At 57.5% G+C, this 13,895-nt stretch overlaps 1 protein-coding gene across 1 annotated transcript in view; it reads right to left on the reverse strand.

The window, feature by feature from the left end:
- Window positions 1–13,467, reverse strand: part of WHRN (whirlin) — a 55,147-nt gene extending 41,680 nt beyond the window's left edge. The window contains exon 1 of the mRNA XM_038156591.1: window positions 12,868–13,467. Within this exon, the coding sequence (XP_038012519.1) occupies window positions 12,868–13,467 (600 nt within the window). The remainder of the gene's footprint in view (window positions 1–12,867) is intronic.
- Between the last annotated feature and the right edge of the window lie 428 nt (window positions 13,468–13,895).

Consider the following 13,895-nt stretch of genomic DNA (forward strand, 5'->3'; position numbering starts at 1 on the left):
AACCTGGCTGCAAACCTGTCACATGCTCCCAAGGTCACCATGGGCCTGAGGGCTGCCACAAGGACTGCAAAACCAGTGGGGACACCCACAGAGCATTCACCCCCCTGGGCTGCTCCCCAGCCCCTGTTCCTGCAGCTTCCCAGGCCCTCAAACACATCCCTGCTGGGATCTCCTCCCCATGCTCCATCCTGCCGAGGTCTCTCTGGGATGATGGAGCAGGTTCTGAGCCCTCTGCCCACTCCAGGGGACCCCTCTCCCATGGGCACTATGGCTGTGCCAGGCTTCAGGGCACAGAGCAGCTTCCTGAGCCAGAGCTGCCCTACAGCCAGGCTCAGGATGGGCTGAACTCGACAGAAATCAGTGAGCTGGGGGTGGCAGGGACTCTTCTCACCTACCCCAGAGCTACCAGGGCAAGGGATCCCTGCCAGATGGGGTACAGGACCCCCTGAAATGTTCTTTGTTCACCTGAACTGGAGCCATCTCTATAAAACCTCTTTGGAGTCTGCAGAACATCACTGTACCCCTGCACCTGTGTCCAGATCCTCAAAGGAAGAACTGGAGCGTGTCCAGGGAAGGGAATGGAGCTGGGAAAGGGGCTGGAGCCCCAGGAGAGGCTGAGGGAGCTGGAAAGGGGCTCAGCCTGGAGCAAAGGAGGCTCAGGGGGGACCTTGTGGCTCTGCACAGCTCCTGACAGGAGGGGACAGCCAGGGGGGGTCAGGCTCTGCTCCAGGGAACAGGGACAGGAGGAGAGGGAACGGCCTCGGGAGAGGCTCAGGTTGGGCATCAGCAGGAATTTCCCCATGGAAAGGGTGATTAAACATTGGCAGGGGCTGCCCAGAGAGGTGTGGAGTCCCCATCCCTGGAGGTGTTTAGGGAAAGACTGGACATGGCACAGGGATCCCCTTCCCTTCCTTCCCCAGAGAATCCTGGCAGGGAGGAAAAGGAGCAGAGGAAACCCTCGGGGTTTGGACCAGACAGGAGAGACGAGAGCACGAGAGCAGGGACTGGGCACAGGAGGAGGGACAGGGCACAGGAGGAGGGACAGGGAACAGGAGGAGAGACAGGGAACAGGCACGGGGCACAGGAGGAAGGACTGGGCACAGGAGAAAGGACTGGGCACAGGAGAAGGGACAGGGAACAGGCACAGGAGGAGGGACAGGGAACAGGCACGGGAGGAAGGACAGGGCACAGGAGGAGGGACCAGGCACAGGCAGGCTCCATCCTGGGCACTCTGGAGTGTCACAGCTGCCCCGGGGACAGGGCAGGGGTGGCTGCCAAATGTCATCCCCTGGCAGGGCAGGCACAGCAGCAGAGCTGCTCTCTGGAGGCACAGGGAAATTAGCAGGGATGAGAGGCCAGAGATTTACACGGGGATTTTTCTGTCCCCGTGCAGCTCCCTTGACAGGGCCACCAGGAGCGGGGATCTGGGCTCAGGAAGATGTTTTATGCATGACGGTGACAGCAGAGAGCCCGAGGGGAGGGCAGCAGCTGCACAGAGCCAGGGCTCCCGGGCAGCCTCCATCCAAGAGGGGCACGGGAGTGAACAGAAGCTGGGAGAGCCAGCAGGACATGGCTGGTGACAGTGTCTCCCAGAGAGGCAGCGCTGCAGCAGGCTGGGGACACTCTGTAGAGTCCTTTGTACATTTACTGAGGGCCCTCCTGTACTCAGTGAGAAGCAGTTTCCTGCCCAGCACAGTTTCCTTCCCAAAAATCCCTCCCTGCTCCAGCCCAGGGCTGCAAGAGGAGCCCATCAGACACCCTCCCTCACTTAGAAGCCCTTCAGGACACACCTTTTGGACCAGGTCACCTCCTGACCCGCAGCTTTTGGAGACCCTTTGGGTGCTCACAGCTGGGGGAGGACAGTGATACCCACGAAAGATTTTTAAGGGGCTTTAGAGGGATTATGCAGTAATAGGGCAAGGGGGAATGGCTTCACGCGGAGGGATGGTAGAATTAGATTGGAGATTGGGAAGAAACTCTTCCTTGTGAGGGTGTAAACCCCTACCCCAACCTGGTGACCACTAAAGTCAGTTCTGCTCAAACATCTGAGCTCCCAGGAAGCTCTGTGTCCATCAGGCAGCAGCTCTTTAAACTGCAGCTGTCACGGCTGGGAGAGGAGATGAGAGGGAAGCAGCTTTGCCTCAGTTTCCCTGGGATAACAGCACAGCACGTGATCCACACTGAAGGACAGCAGGCCTGGGGACAGGATCTGGCACACATCGACTAAACCTTTGTGCAGCCACGCTCTGAACCAGACTTTTACAAAGCACTTGGCACCAGCAGCTGCAGAGTGATGAGGCACCAGGTGAGCCAAGGGGGAGAAGCTTCCACCTGCATCCAGCCCAGGACAGACTCCAGCAGCAGCTGCTGTGCTGAGCTCCAGGAGAGCAGAGTTTCCACCCATCTGCCTGCACAGGGAGAAATGCTGCACTTCCCTTTTATTTTGGGTTTTTTCCCTCAGGTTTTACCAAGGCCAGACCCCAGCCCTGTGTGCAGGGAGGGCTCAGAGCAGGGCCTGGGTTCTGCTCCAGGGGCGCAGCAATGGGACTGGGGAATGGGCAGGAGCTGATGCCCAGAAGGACACGAGGAAGAACTTCCAGTGCAGAGACTGAGCACTGGGACGGGAGCCTAAAGAAGGTCTCCCCACTGTGTCCCCTCCCTTGGAAGCCTTTATCCTGCTGGTCCCTGTGCCCAGCTGCTGCCCAGGCTTTGAGCACTTCGCTGTCCCCATTCCCAGCCAGGTGCCACAGTGCCACCAGGCTGGCACCAGCCCTCCCATGCTGATTTTGCTGCCAGCCCCTGTGAAGCCAGGCAGGAGAGAGGGGCAGAAGCTGCCCCCACAGACCATGCAGATCATCCCAGCTTCCGGGGACAAAAGGAGGAGCTTTTCAGCAGAGTTCTAATCCAGAATTCCAGAATCACTGAGGTTGGAAGAGACTTCCCAGACCATCAAATCCAAGCTGTGCCAAATCCCCACCTTGTCCCCAGCCCAGAGCTCTGAGTGCCACCTCCAGCCCTTCCTGGGACACCTCCAGGGATGGGGACTCCAAATCTCCCTGGGCAGCCCCTACCAATGTTTAATCACCCCTTCCATGGGGAAATTCCTGCTGATGTCCAACCTGACCCTCCCCTGGCCTGAGCCGTTCCCTCTCCTCCTGTCCCTGTCCCCTCCTGTCAGGAGCTGTGCAGAGCCACAAGGTCCCCCCTGAGCCTCCTTTGCTCCAGGCTGAGCCCCTTTCCAGCTCCCTCAGCCTCTCCTGGGGCTCCCGCCCCTTCCCCAGCTCTGTTCCCTGCCCTGGACACGCTCCAGCCCCTCAGGGTCCCTCCCAAACTGACAGGCCCAGAACTGGACAGAGGATTTGAGGTGGTCCCGCAGTGCCCAGCACAGGGGGGCATCACAAAGGGCAGGCTCTGGGTGGGAATTCTACAAGGGAAAACTTTTTCCTCCCAAACCCACAAACTGTCCTGTGTGCACTGACTGCAGAGATACCCCCAAAGCCACAGCAGAACTCATCCTGTGAGTTTTTTGGGACATGAGTGGCACACTGAACCTCACCCAGCCAGCCCTAAATAACCAATTCCACCTCCTTAATGGCCTGTGCAGAATCAGGCAGTGCAGGCTGCATCTCCATCTCCTTTCTCAAGCCATTGCAGGGATTTGCAGCCTCAGATAAGATTTGGCTTTGCCCCATCTCTGATGTGTTTGGGGACCATGGGGTGGGAGGTTTAGGGCTGGCAGCACAATGTGCAAGCTCACCTGCCAGCAGCCCAGCTTACAGAAATCACTGATGTGAATCTGGGAATTAGTGCCAAAACCTTCAGCAGAGAAACAGGCACCAACTGCCCAGAAATGTCAGCAGAAGCAGCAAGTGCCAGAGAGAGGGGCAGATTGATTCCATGAGGCCACGGATCCCCTAACAACACTCCATTTAATGATCAAGCCCTCTGAGAGGGAAGATGATCGTTTAAACTGATCAAAATAGGAAACACACATCTCATGTGCCACAATTACCTTCAAAACCCCATAAAACCCAAACAGCTCCCAGTACATCATGTTCTTTCCTGGGGTCCAGAGAGGCAGCTGCCACCCTTCTGAAACCCTGCAGGTCGGACACCACTGAGGGCTTTCCTCTCCCATCTTCACCATTTCCCCCCTCTTATTCCCCACTTCCCAACGGCCCTGAGAGGCTGTGTACGAACACCTCCAAAAATCCCCCCAGAAGGAGCACAGATGCCAGAAAGGAGCGGCAATGAATCACCAGGATGCTCCTGGCAGCCTGCCCGAACCTGCCTGGGGCAGGGACAGCCCCCTCACTTCACCTGCCCCAGTAAAGGAGCAGCCAGGAGTGGGAAGATCCCAGCAGGATACTGGGAGCATTAACCATGAGCCATCCTCCTCCTCGGCACAGCCTTCAGCTGCCTTTGCCTCGGCAGGAACTTGGGCACGGGATAATGGGCACGGCTCTGCTGGGAGCTCCAAAGGTCAGTGCAGAGGTTATCAGCCAGCAGAGCATCAGGAATTTGCCAGCAGGACCCCAAAAAGTAAGGCACAGGTTTAGAACTAAAGCTGCAAAGGAAAAGAAATGCTGAGATACTGATGCCTCAGGTTTCAGCTTTTCTATTTTTCACATTCTGTGCTGCTTTAGTGTGTGGGTCTGGGCTTCACATCAGGGGATGGTGAGCTCTCTGCACAGAGCAGGGAGACAAAACAATTCCTGCTCCAGCTGGGCACCAAGGACAAATGATCCAAATCTCAGCCCAAGAGCACAAACACCGTGGGCTGAGGAGAGAAAAACAAGCAGGATGGGAGTGCCTGGGCTAAAGCTGGAACTGGACAATGAACTGCAAGGTGCAAATGGAGCAGAACTGATCCAAGGGAGAGACCCCGGGAGCGCTCGTGCATTTTGGGACCATTTTGGATCATCTTGGGTGCAGCCCTGGCTGGGCTCTTGTGCTGCCCAAGGTGGATCCATGGAGGAGATCCTTTGAATAAATCCCTGCTTTATCCTTTAGCTCTGTCCAGCCTGCACACGGCATCAGTTCCACAGGAGGGAGGCAGGGGGAGCTTTTACAGCGCGTTCGGGCACCGTGCAGGCCGATGGCAGAAGTTCGTCCAGCCGCTATTCGCGCTCCGTTCCGGGGCGTTCCTGCTGGACTCAGGGGGGTTTAAGCTTGCGGGATCAGATGGACTGAGCAAAACAATCCTGCTGCCGGGGGGATGAAGCAGCTCCTGTGGCTGCTGGGGAGGGGAGCAGGAGCTTTTACAGGAGAGGGATTGAGCCACATCAGCTGAAAGGCTCCTCTGCCGAGACACGACAGCAGGCACAGCATTTCCTGCCCCCAAAACGATCAGCTGCAGGCAGGATGGACAGGAGGCTATTGCAGCTCCCACTGCACACCTGGTTAAGGCCAAATTTGCCAGGTGAAGCAAGGAGAGACTGTCCCCTGCCCCAGAGTGCAGAGAGAGATTTTGGAACAAGCAGCCCAGAGCAGCTGGGGCTGCCCCTGGATCCCTGGCAGTGCCCAAGGCCAGGCTGGACAGGGCTTGGAGCAGCCTGGGACAGCGGGAGGTGTCCCTACCTATGGAACTGGATAAGCTTTAAGGTCCCTCCAACCCAAACCAGTTTGGGATGCCATGATTTCCAGTCTATCCCAGCCCCACGATGCCTGACAAATCACAGGGAGCTGGATGTGAGCAGAGGAACCGGGAGCCTGGAATGCTCTGAGCTGGGAGGAACAGAGAGAGGTGGAACGAGGAGAAGGTGAGCCAGAGGCAGGAGGGGAGAGCAGGACACAGGAGCAGGCTGAGGGAAGCACAGATGGAGGGACAGCAGCGGGTGCCAGGGTCCGGGGGGCACAGGGGGGACACCAGGATAACACTGGGGATGCAGGGGTGACACCGGGGTGACACCGGGGTGACACAGCCTTCCTGCAGGAGGACAAACAGGAGCGGCAGGAGGCACAGTCCAACCTCTCCCCCTCTCCCAAGGCAAAGGACGGCAGTTGGGCTTTCAAGTAGAGGCACTTATGCAAATCAATGCAAATCGATGTATAATTATGGTGATTGCACACATTTAGCCCCAAGGCATCGGGAAGCCCATGTCCCTTTCACCGGGAAAGGTCAAGTGAAATCTTAGCTCCAGCAGCTTCTCCCCATCCCCACTCTGCAACCTCCCACCCCTCCTCGCTGTCCTTGCCCAGTGCAGCCCTCAGGCGAGCCCGGGACAATTCTAAAAAGAGCAGAAAACTCCACGTAATTGTGGGAACAAAGCAAAACCAAAGCTGTTGGGGTGCTTTCAGGGCAGGGGGAGGCAGAAGGGAAATGCCGATTAAAGCACTGCCTCGTGCTTCCTCGGGTCTTCTCTCCCTGCTCCACTCCAAGCAATGCTGAAAGGAGTGACTGAAGCACCATGCTGTCTAAACATGGCAATGCCATCAGACGAGACCATGCTGTCTAAACATGGCAATGCCATCAGACGAGACCATGCCATCTAAACATGGCAATGCCATCAGACGAGACCATGCCGTCTAAACACGGTGAATTCCTGAGTGGAAAACCTTGGAAGAATCGGTGTGGGGAAGTGAGGAAGACGCTGGATGAAGCACTGAGGACATCCAGGCAGAGCCTGCACAGAGCAGAGCCCCCTCCAGCCTCTCCCAGCCCGAGGGGCTCCGAGGCAATCCCTGAGCCCAGCAAGGGGCAGCTGGCAGGACCAGCTCCTCCAGGGCTCTGCTTCACCTGTACTCACCCAGCACCCGGTGCCGCCGGCAGGGAGAACTCGAGCATCCCGTCCAAAGAACCCAAGGGAAATCACATCAGCGGGTGCTTTGTCACTTTAACTGAGGGCATTTAGCGCTGAATAATTCTCCGTGGCACTGAGGAAAGTGTCAAGAAAATCCATCCTCTTCCCTGAGGACAGGGGAACTGGGTAAAGGATATTTTAATTCACCAGTTCTGACGCTTTTGTTTTCTTCCAACGGCCACTAGAAGGAAATAAGCTTTTATCCTCCAGGTTATCTTATCAATTTCTCTGCTGAGGCAAAACTGTTTATTTACAAGGAGCCCCCTAAATAACATTGATGCTGCAAGAACTCCAGGGTGCCCTGACAATGCTAACCCTGATGAACAAGCCAGTCCTGGTGCCAAGTCCTATCATCCCTGCATTATGAGGAGAGGAGAGATGAAGGCCCTCATTCCAATCTTTTGCATCAGTATAAAGTCGTTTGATTTCATTAGGGCTGATTGTGATTTGCTGGTGAAATGAAGGGAAACAAATGACTAAGGAACTCGCCCACTGAGGGAAAGCAGCGGCAGAGCAGCAAATACAACCAACTCGTGAGCCCGGCGGAGCAGCCACAGCCACAGCCACAGCCACAGCCACGCTCCCGCAGCCCCTGGCTGGGTGTGCAGCTTCACCCCGGCCCACGTCACACCAGGAATTCATCTGGAGCTCCCAGGGACAGGGGGACAGCACCGTGGGCAGCTCCAGGTGACTCCAGAGCTCAAACCTGCTCCACCACAGCTCCAGATCTGCCCTGGAACCAGGAGCAGCCCTTCCACATCCATGCTCTGCCACTGCCTCCAGCCCTCCCCCTCAAGGAGCTTTAAAAGTCATTTTAAATGCAGATGCCTCCAAGCTCCAGAGTGACCATTTTCCCTCCTCCTTTTTCCCAGAGGGAGATCCTGGTGCCTTCACACATTCCCCCCTCTCCCTCCGAGTCCAGCTGACCACAGGAGCTGACATGGAAACTGTTTGCAGGACAGAAGGGCACAGCAGGAGCCCCTGGCATCACACAGCACCTGCCTTTTAAGCTGTGCGTGCTTTTTTTGAGCGCAGTTTTGGGGTTTTTGTTTCTAAGCAGATGCAGAGATGCAGGAAACGATTACCACTCTAACTATTGGGGTGGATGCTAGTCACATCCTCCTTCTCCATGCTCCAGCTCCCCAGCTCCCTGGGGAAGGGGAGAAGTTTCAAGCCTCTTTCTTTAGTGCCTTCTAAAAACACAGAGCCTGCGATAAGCACGCAGCAGTTAAAGGAGCAGGGCTGAAATCTTCACAGAATCAGGGATCAAGGGCTGCCTTCACCCCTCAGCCATCCCAGCCGTGCTTGGGCTGATCTGCCACAGCTCCAAGCCCTTGGGAGGGTCAAAACCCAAGCAAACCAAGCTGCACTCACTGCTCTGAGCCGTGCCCCCAGTGCTGTGGTCATTAAATAAGCAGCGTCAGGGCATGATGATCAATTAATTGGGCATCACAAGAAACTGTGACATGAAATTTGCTTTATTGGAAGCTGGCTGAAAAGAAAAATGGCTCTAAATATGTTTGAGGCTCAGGGCTGCACATCTCTGCTGTCATTTCTCAAAGGTCTTTTAGCAATCCCACACCTGGGGTCCTTTCTTATGAAATATTACAATCTCTGAAGAGATCACCTTGTTTGCCAGCAGGAAAACCCACAGTAATGGGACACAGAAGGAATTTTAATCTCCTTTTAATTATTTCTAAATGCCCACTTGAGCTTCCATCAGAGCAGGAGATGGAAGGGGTGGAGGGAGTGAAGAGCTCTGCTGGAGCAGAGATGGCGGTGGCTGGGGATGAGATCCCCCTCCATCCCAGGCTGGGGTGTGATGTGGTACCCCTGATGCAATCCCCTTCCCTCACAGGTCAGGGAGAGGAGAGACCCCCTGGATGTGATCCCCCTCCCTCCCCTGGCAGGCAGGGCTGTCGCAGGGACACAGGACAGGCTGGCAGTGCCACATCCTGGACCCCTCTGCCTCAGCAGCCTCATCCCAAGCTTTCCCCAGCCCTCTCCAGCCTCTCTCCACAGATGAAAAACCCAAGCCAGGGCACCTGAACTACTCCAGTTCCTCCAGAATAAACTCAGTTCCAGCCCAGTGGCTTTGGCAAAGCCATCACAGATTTACACCAGCCCAAAGAACCAAACTCCCCCAGCCCAGCACATCCAGTTAGTGGAGTTTTGGGGATTTTGGTCAACTGATCCAGATCTGCCAGGAATAGCTGGGCCAATGGTGGGACCAGTGCAGCTCTTCGGGGCTGCTGTAGCCCATTAACCCAAATCCTAAATCAGGAATTTTTCTACTTTTCACTTTCTCTTGTCCCCTCCCTCCCTAAGTCTTTTCATTCAAAGGACACAAAAACCTGCAGCAAAGCAGGAAAGGTAAAGGGTGGAAGAGAAAGGAGTGTGAATTTAATGCCTTCCCCAGAGCACTGGGGAAACACCTCCCTAGTAATTTTGATGGTCTAAAGCCACAAACACCTTGATTTTAAGTCCTCTGGATAAAATATGACAGCTCATCAATATAAACTTTCAGCACAACTGCTAAAATATAGCATTATATGCTAAAATATAGCAACATATCCACCATAAATAGTAAAATAAATGTATATATAGTGTATAGACATGATAGAGTGTCCTAAATAGCAAGGCTGATAAAAGCCAAGCGAGCTCTAAAAAATATGGCAGACAACACAAACTTCTCCATTTACCCCATAATTCAAATGCTGGTGATCTTTTGCTAAAGTGCACTCCTGAATGCTGCAATGATGGAGCTGTAATTGTAGTGGAGTCATTTAATTTGGATTTGGATGGCACAGCCGAGCTCAGAGCAGACAAGGCATAAAACTCCCGTGCTCACGTAAAGGTTAAGGAGCTGGTCATGGAGGGAATTGATTTGGAGTGCTGAGGTAATCCTGTGGTTGAAGTCAGAATGCCACTTTTCATCTCATTTACGCTGGAAACATCTGCAAACACCAGTGCAGTGGTGACAGGCCAGCAGTGAGCTCTGAGCTGGGACATCACACGGGTCACTTGGCCCAGTGCTGTGGCAGCTCTCATCTGCTGCCACGATTCACTTTGGGTGCATCGCTGAGCAATGCCCGAAGATTCCAGGAGTGAACAGAAATTGCTGCTACCCCACAGCCAGAGCCTCTCTCCTCCTGGAGAGAAGGGCTAAAAGCAGCTGGGCTGCTCCTGCACGGCCAGACACGCACGGGAAGGCAACAGAGCCACCACGACTTGGAAAAGGAACGCGGCGGCTGCCGTGGGCGCGCTCATCCACGGCTGCACTAACAAATGCAGACATTGCATTTATTCCCTGCTCTGCCCGAGCAGCTGCCACGGCCCAGCCGGGCACCCCGAGCAGCCCGGCGGGCACCGAGCGCATCCGCGGCTCGGCAACTTCGTCACGCTCAGCCCGGGAGCCTTCCCGAGCCCTGCCCGAGCCCCAGGAGCGAGCTGTGACAACTTCTGTCAGCGCAGCACGCCGGGCCCGTGATGGATAGCAGGGCTGCCCGGTCAGACAGCTGCTGCCTGCAGGACAGGCGGGGAAGAGGAGCCGGAGCACGGCGGGACCGGAGCCGAGCTCCGATCGGACACGTTGTGGCCGGGGGAGCTCGCACAGCCCCTCCTCTGGAGCTGAGAGTGTCAGAGAGATCAGCCACACTGCCAGGGGCTTGTGTTAGCACAGTCTCCCTCCTCAGCTTTCTCTCTGATCCCAAATACAGCGTGTGCACGGACTCCAGGACCAGCCCAGCTCGGGTTTATCACAGAGCGTTCCGAGTTGGAAGGCATCACAAGGATCATCGAGCCCAGCTCCTAGGTGGACAGCCAAGAGGGGGATCACATCCCCAGTCCCGGGGTGATGAGCACCAAGCTCTGAGCAGTGGAGCTGGTGTTGGTCAAACAACACTGCCCCACTGCAGGGCAGACCCAGGGCCACCAGTGGGGAGGGCAGGACACGGCGAGGCTGGCTCTGCCTCAGGAGAGCAGACCACAGCCACGGGCCTTCCAGGGCTGCCAGTGCCCCAGATCCCCGGTTTCAAGGGGAAGCAGAGCACAAAACGAAGCCACCACCCATCACCACCTCTTGTCCCTGCAGCTCTGCCACTCTGAATGACACCCAAAACATCGGGCTGAGCTATTTGTACCTCAAACCTTCAAATGCTGCCCTTGAGCATCACTGAAGGCGATCTCTTCATTTCCCCCCAACCAAATGCAGCATCTGAGAGCAAATTAACACTTGGTTCATTTTAGAATCTCCCAAGGATTTATTAGAGCTGTACTGTAAATAGCTCTGCCTCTCTTCACAAGCAAAATGTTCCCACCACCACAACTTGGGTCATAAAAACCCTTCCCAGATGTGAAAAGAACCCAGGAGCTCAAGAAGGTGCCAGCACAGGGCAAGTGATGAATTTGTTGCTGAAAGAAGTTCAGCTCACAAGGAGACAATTTCTAAGCTGCTTTTTCCTATCAGGATCATATTAACAAAATATAGCTCTTGGCAAGCCACGTCCTCTAGGAATTATTTCTGTGCAGGAAGCACTTAGTTTCACTCAAAATTAATAATGTCTAAAAGGCATCAATTACCTTATATTAGAGAACAAACAGAAAGTGATGTGAATTAGCCAGCAGAGTGGGATGAATTGGAGATGAAGTCACGGAGTAGAGCATTCCTGACACCTGGTTCCTCTCCATCCCAATGCCATAACCAAAATACGTGGGGGTTGCAATCTCCAAGCCACAAAATTGCAGGCTAACAACTGAAAGCTTACCCTGCTGTTGTCCTATCATAAGGAACAAGAGGAAAATAATTCCTACAAACCTTTCCTCTGCTGTCACGATTACCAGGGAGTCATTTCCAGCCTGGAAGTCGTGCCCTTGCCCAGGGCACTGATTTAAAGCCGGGGCAGGGAACACACGGGTCGGCAGGGAAGAAGCGTTCAAAGCTGTGCAAGATTAATGTGCTGTCAGAGGAAGGCTCCACATGGAACGGGCTCCCAACAGAACCACTTTAGCTTATTATGGAAAAATTAAAGCACAAACAGCTGGAAAACAGCCTTGTCACGCCAGACCCCAGCTCTCCATACGCTGCCTGCAAATTGCTGCTCTAAAAGTCGATTCTCCAGCTCGATAGGTTCGTGCCTCGGGAACATTCCGAGCGGAGCCCACCAGCCACAGGCTCAGCTCTGGGAACGGTTTGGGACACTCAGACCTGGATTTGCCTCAGAACCCCGCGTTTCCGGCGAAAACCCCACAGTTTATGGAGTTCTCTCCCCACATTAAAGCCTTTATCGATAGCCCCCATGCTGTTACGGGCTACAGCAGGTCTCCGGGGCATGTGGAGCCGTGCCGGGAGAGCGGGAGCCCTCAGTTCAGTTGTGTAACCGTTCCCCTTCGCCCCCTGGAACATTCAAAGGGGAATCGGGGATCTGCTCCTGCCGCGGGCACGATGCAGCCCTTGTGGGGGGGGGGGTTCTGTTCTGCTTCTCCGTGCCTCAGTTTCCCCATCTTTACGAGGAGAAACCCACTAGAGCGGCTGGAGTACGTCCCTTAAAACCCGGCTCACGCAGATTCCCAGCTCCCACGAGCTTCCCAGGCTGCAGGCGAGCCACGAGCGGGCACCGCTGCGTTTCAGAGGCGCGACAAAAGCGCAGGACGAGCCTGCCGTGCCCGGAGCCACCCCAGCAGCCCGGTCCCCGCCGTGGGTGGCACCGCTATCGCCACCGCAAACTTTCCGGCCGGGCTCCGAGCGCGGCTGGTGCCGCACGATGGTCCCGCACGATGTCGCCGGCGCGATGCAAGCCCGGAGCGGCTCCGCTCCGCCGAGGGCTGCGGGCTCCCAGCGCCGCGTCCCGGAGAGCGGCACCGGGGGCTCCGGTCCCAGCGGCTGACGGGGATGGAGCCGGGGAAGGACGCGGATAGACGGGGATAAGACCCAGGGAGGGAAGGGAGGAGCGGGGGCACACGGACAGGCACCGGAGAGGCAGAGCGGGACGGGGCGCGCAGCGGAGCTCGGGACAAGGCGGGATGGAGGAAACATCCACCGGAGCCCGGAGCGGAGCCGCCTTACCTTGACCGCCTCGGCGTGGGTCACCCTGTCCAGGGACTTGCCGTTGACCCCCAGGATCTGATCGCCGACTCGCAGCCCCTCCCGCTCGGCCAGAGAGCCCGGTTCCACCAGCGACACGTAGATGCCCACGCCGTGCTCGGCGCCGCCGCGGATGCTGAAGCCCAGACCCTCGTGGGCTTTGCTCCGGCGCAGCGTCACCTGCCGCAGCTCGCCCGGGACCACCGGCGGCGGGGCGGGGGGCGGCGGGGGGCGGCCGGGCGGCGGCAGGTAGGGCCCCTCGGCCGTGTACTGGTCGAAGAGGAGCTGGTCGGAGCGCGGCAGGACGAGGCGCAGCAGCGGCAGCAGCTGCCGGCGGCGCGGCCCGTCGAGGAGGGCGCGCAGGGAGCGCACCAGGTCGCAGACGTTGCGGCGGCCGTGGTAGGCGTTGAGGCAGAGGATGAAGCGCTCCCGCTCCGCCTCGCTCAGCAGCGCCGTGAGCGCCTGGTGCAGCCGCCGCACGTTCGCCGAGAGCGGCCGCGGCGCCGGCCCCGCCGCCGAGCCCAGCGAGCCCGACGAGGAGGAGGAGGAGTGCACGGACACGCCGTCCAGCTCCGCGCTCATCGCCGCGGCGCCGGAGCCGCACCGGGGGACGGAGCGGCCGGACCGCGGCGCGCCGGGGAGGAGCGCGGCCGAGGCGGGCGGGAGCGGAGCGGGGCAGGAGCGCGGCCCCCCGGCGGCACCGCTGCCGGCCGGCCCCGCCGCTCCACCTGTCCGTGCTCTCGCCCGCGGCTCCCCAGGAAGTGACGCGGCCGCCGTTGCCGGGAGACGGGTTATACAGAGCGGCCCCGGCGGCGGGACCGGACCCCCCCGCCCCGCCCCAGCGCCCGCCCCCGCGGGACCCGCAATTAGCGCTCCCGCTCATCGGCGCTCGCCGGCGCGCCCGGCCCTGCCCGCGGCTCAGCACGGCAGCGCCGAGCCCGCGCCGGCGGGAGCTGCGCACGGTGCGAAGTCCTGGCACCCTTCCCGAGCCCTCCCGGGATGGATCGCGC

The sequence above is a fragment of the Motacilla alba genome, chromosome 17, assembly GCF_015832195.1.
Source record: "Motacilla alba alba isolate MOTALB_02 chromosome 17, Motacilla_alba_V1.0_pri, whole genome shotgun sequence".
Lineage (NCBI taxonomy): Eukaryota > Metazoa > Chordata > Aves > Passeriformes > Motacillidae > Motacilla > Motacilla alba.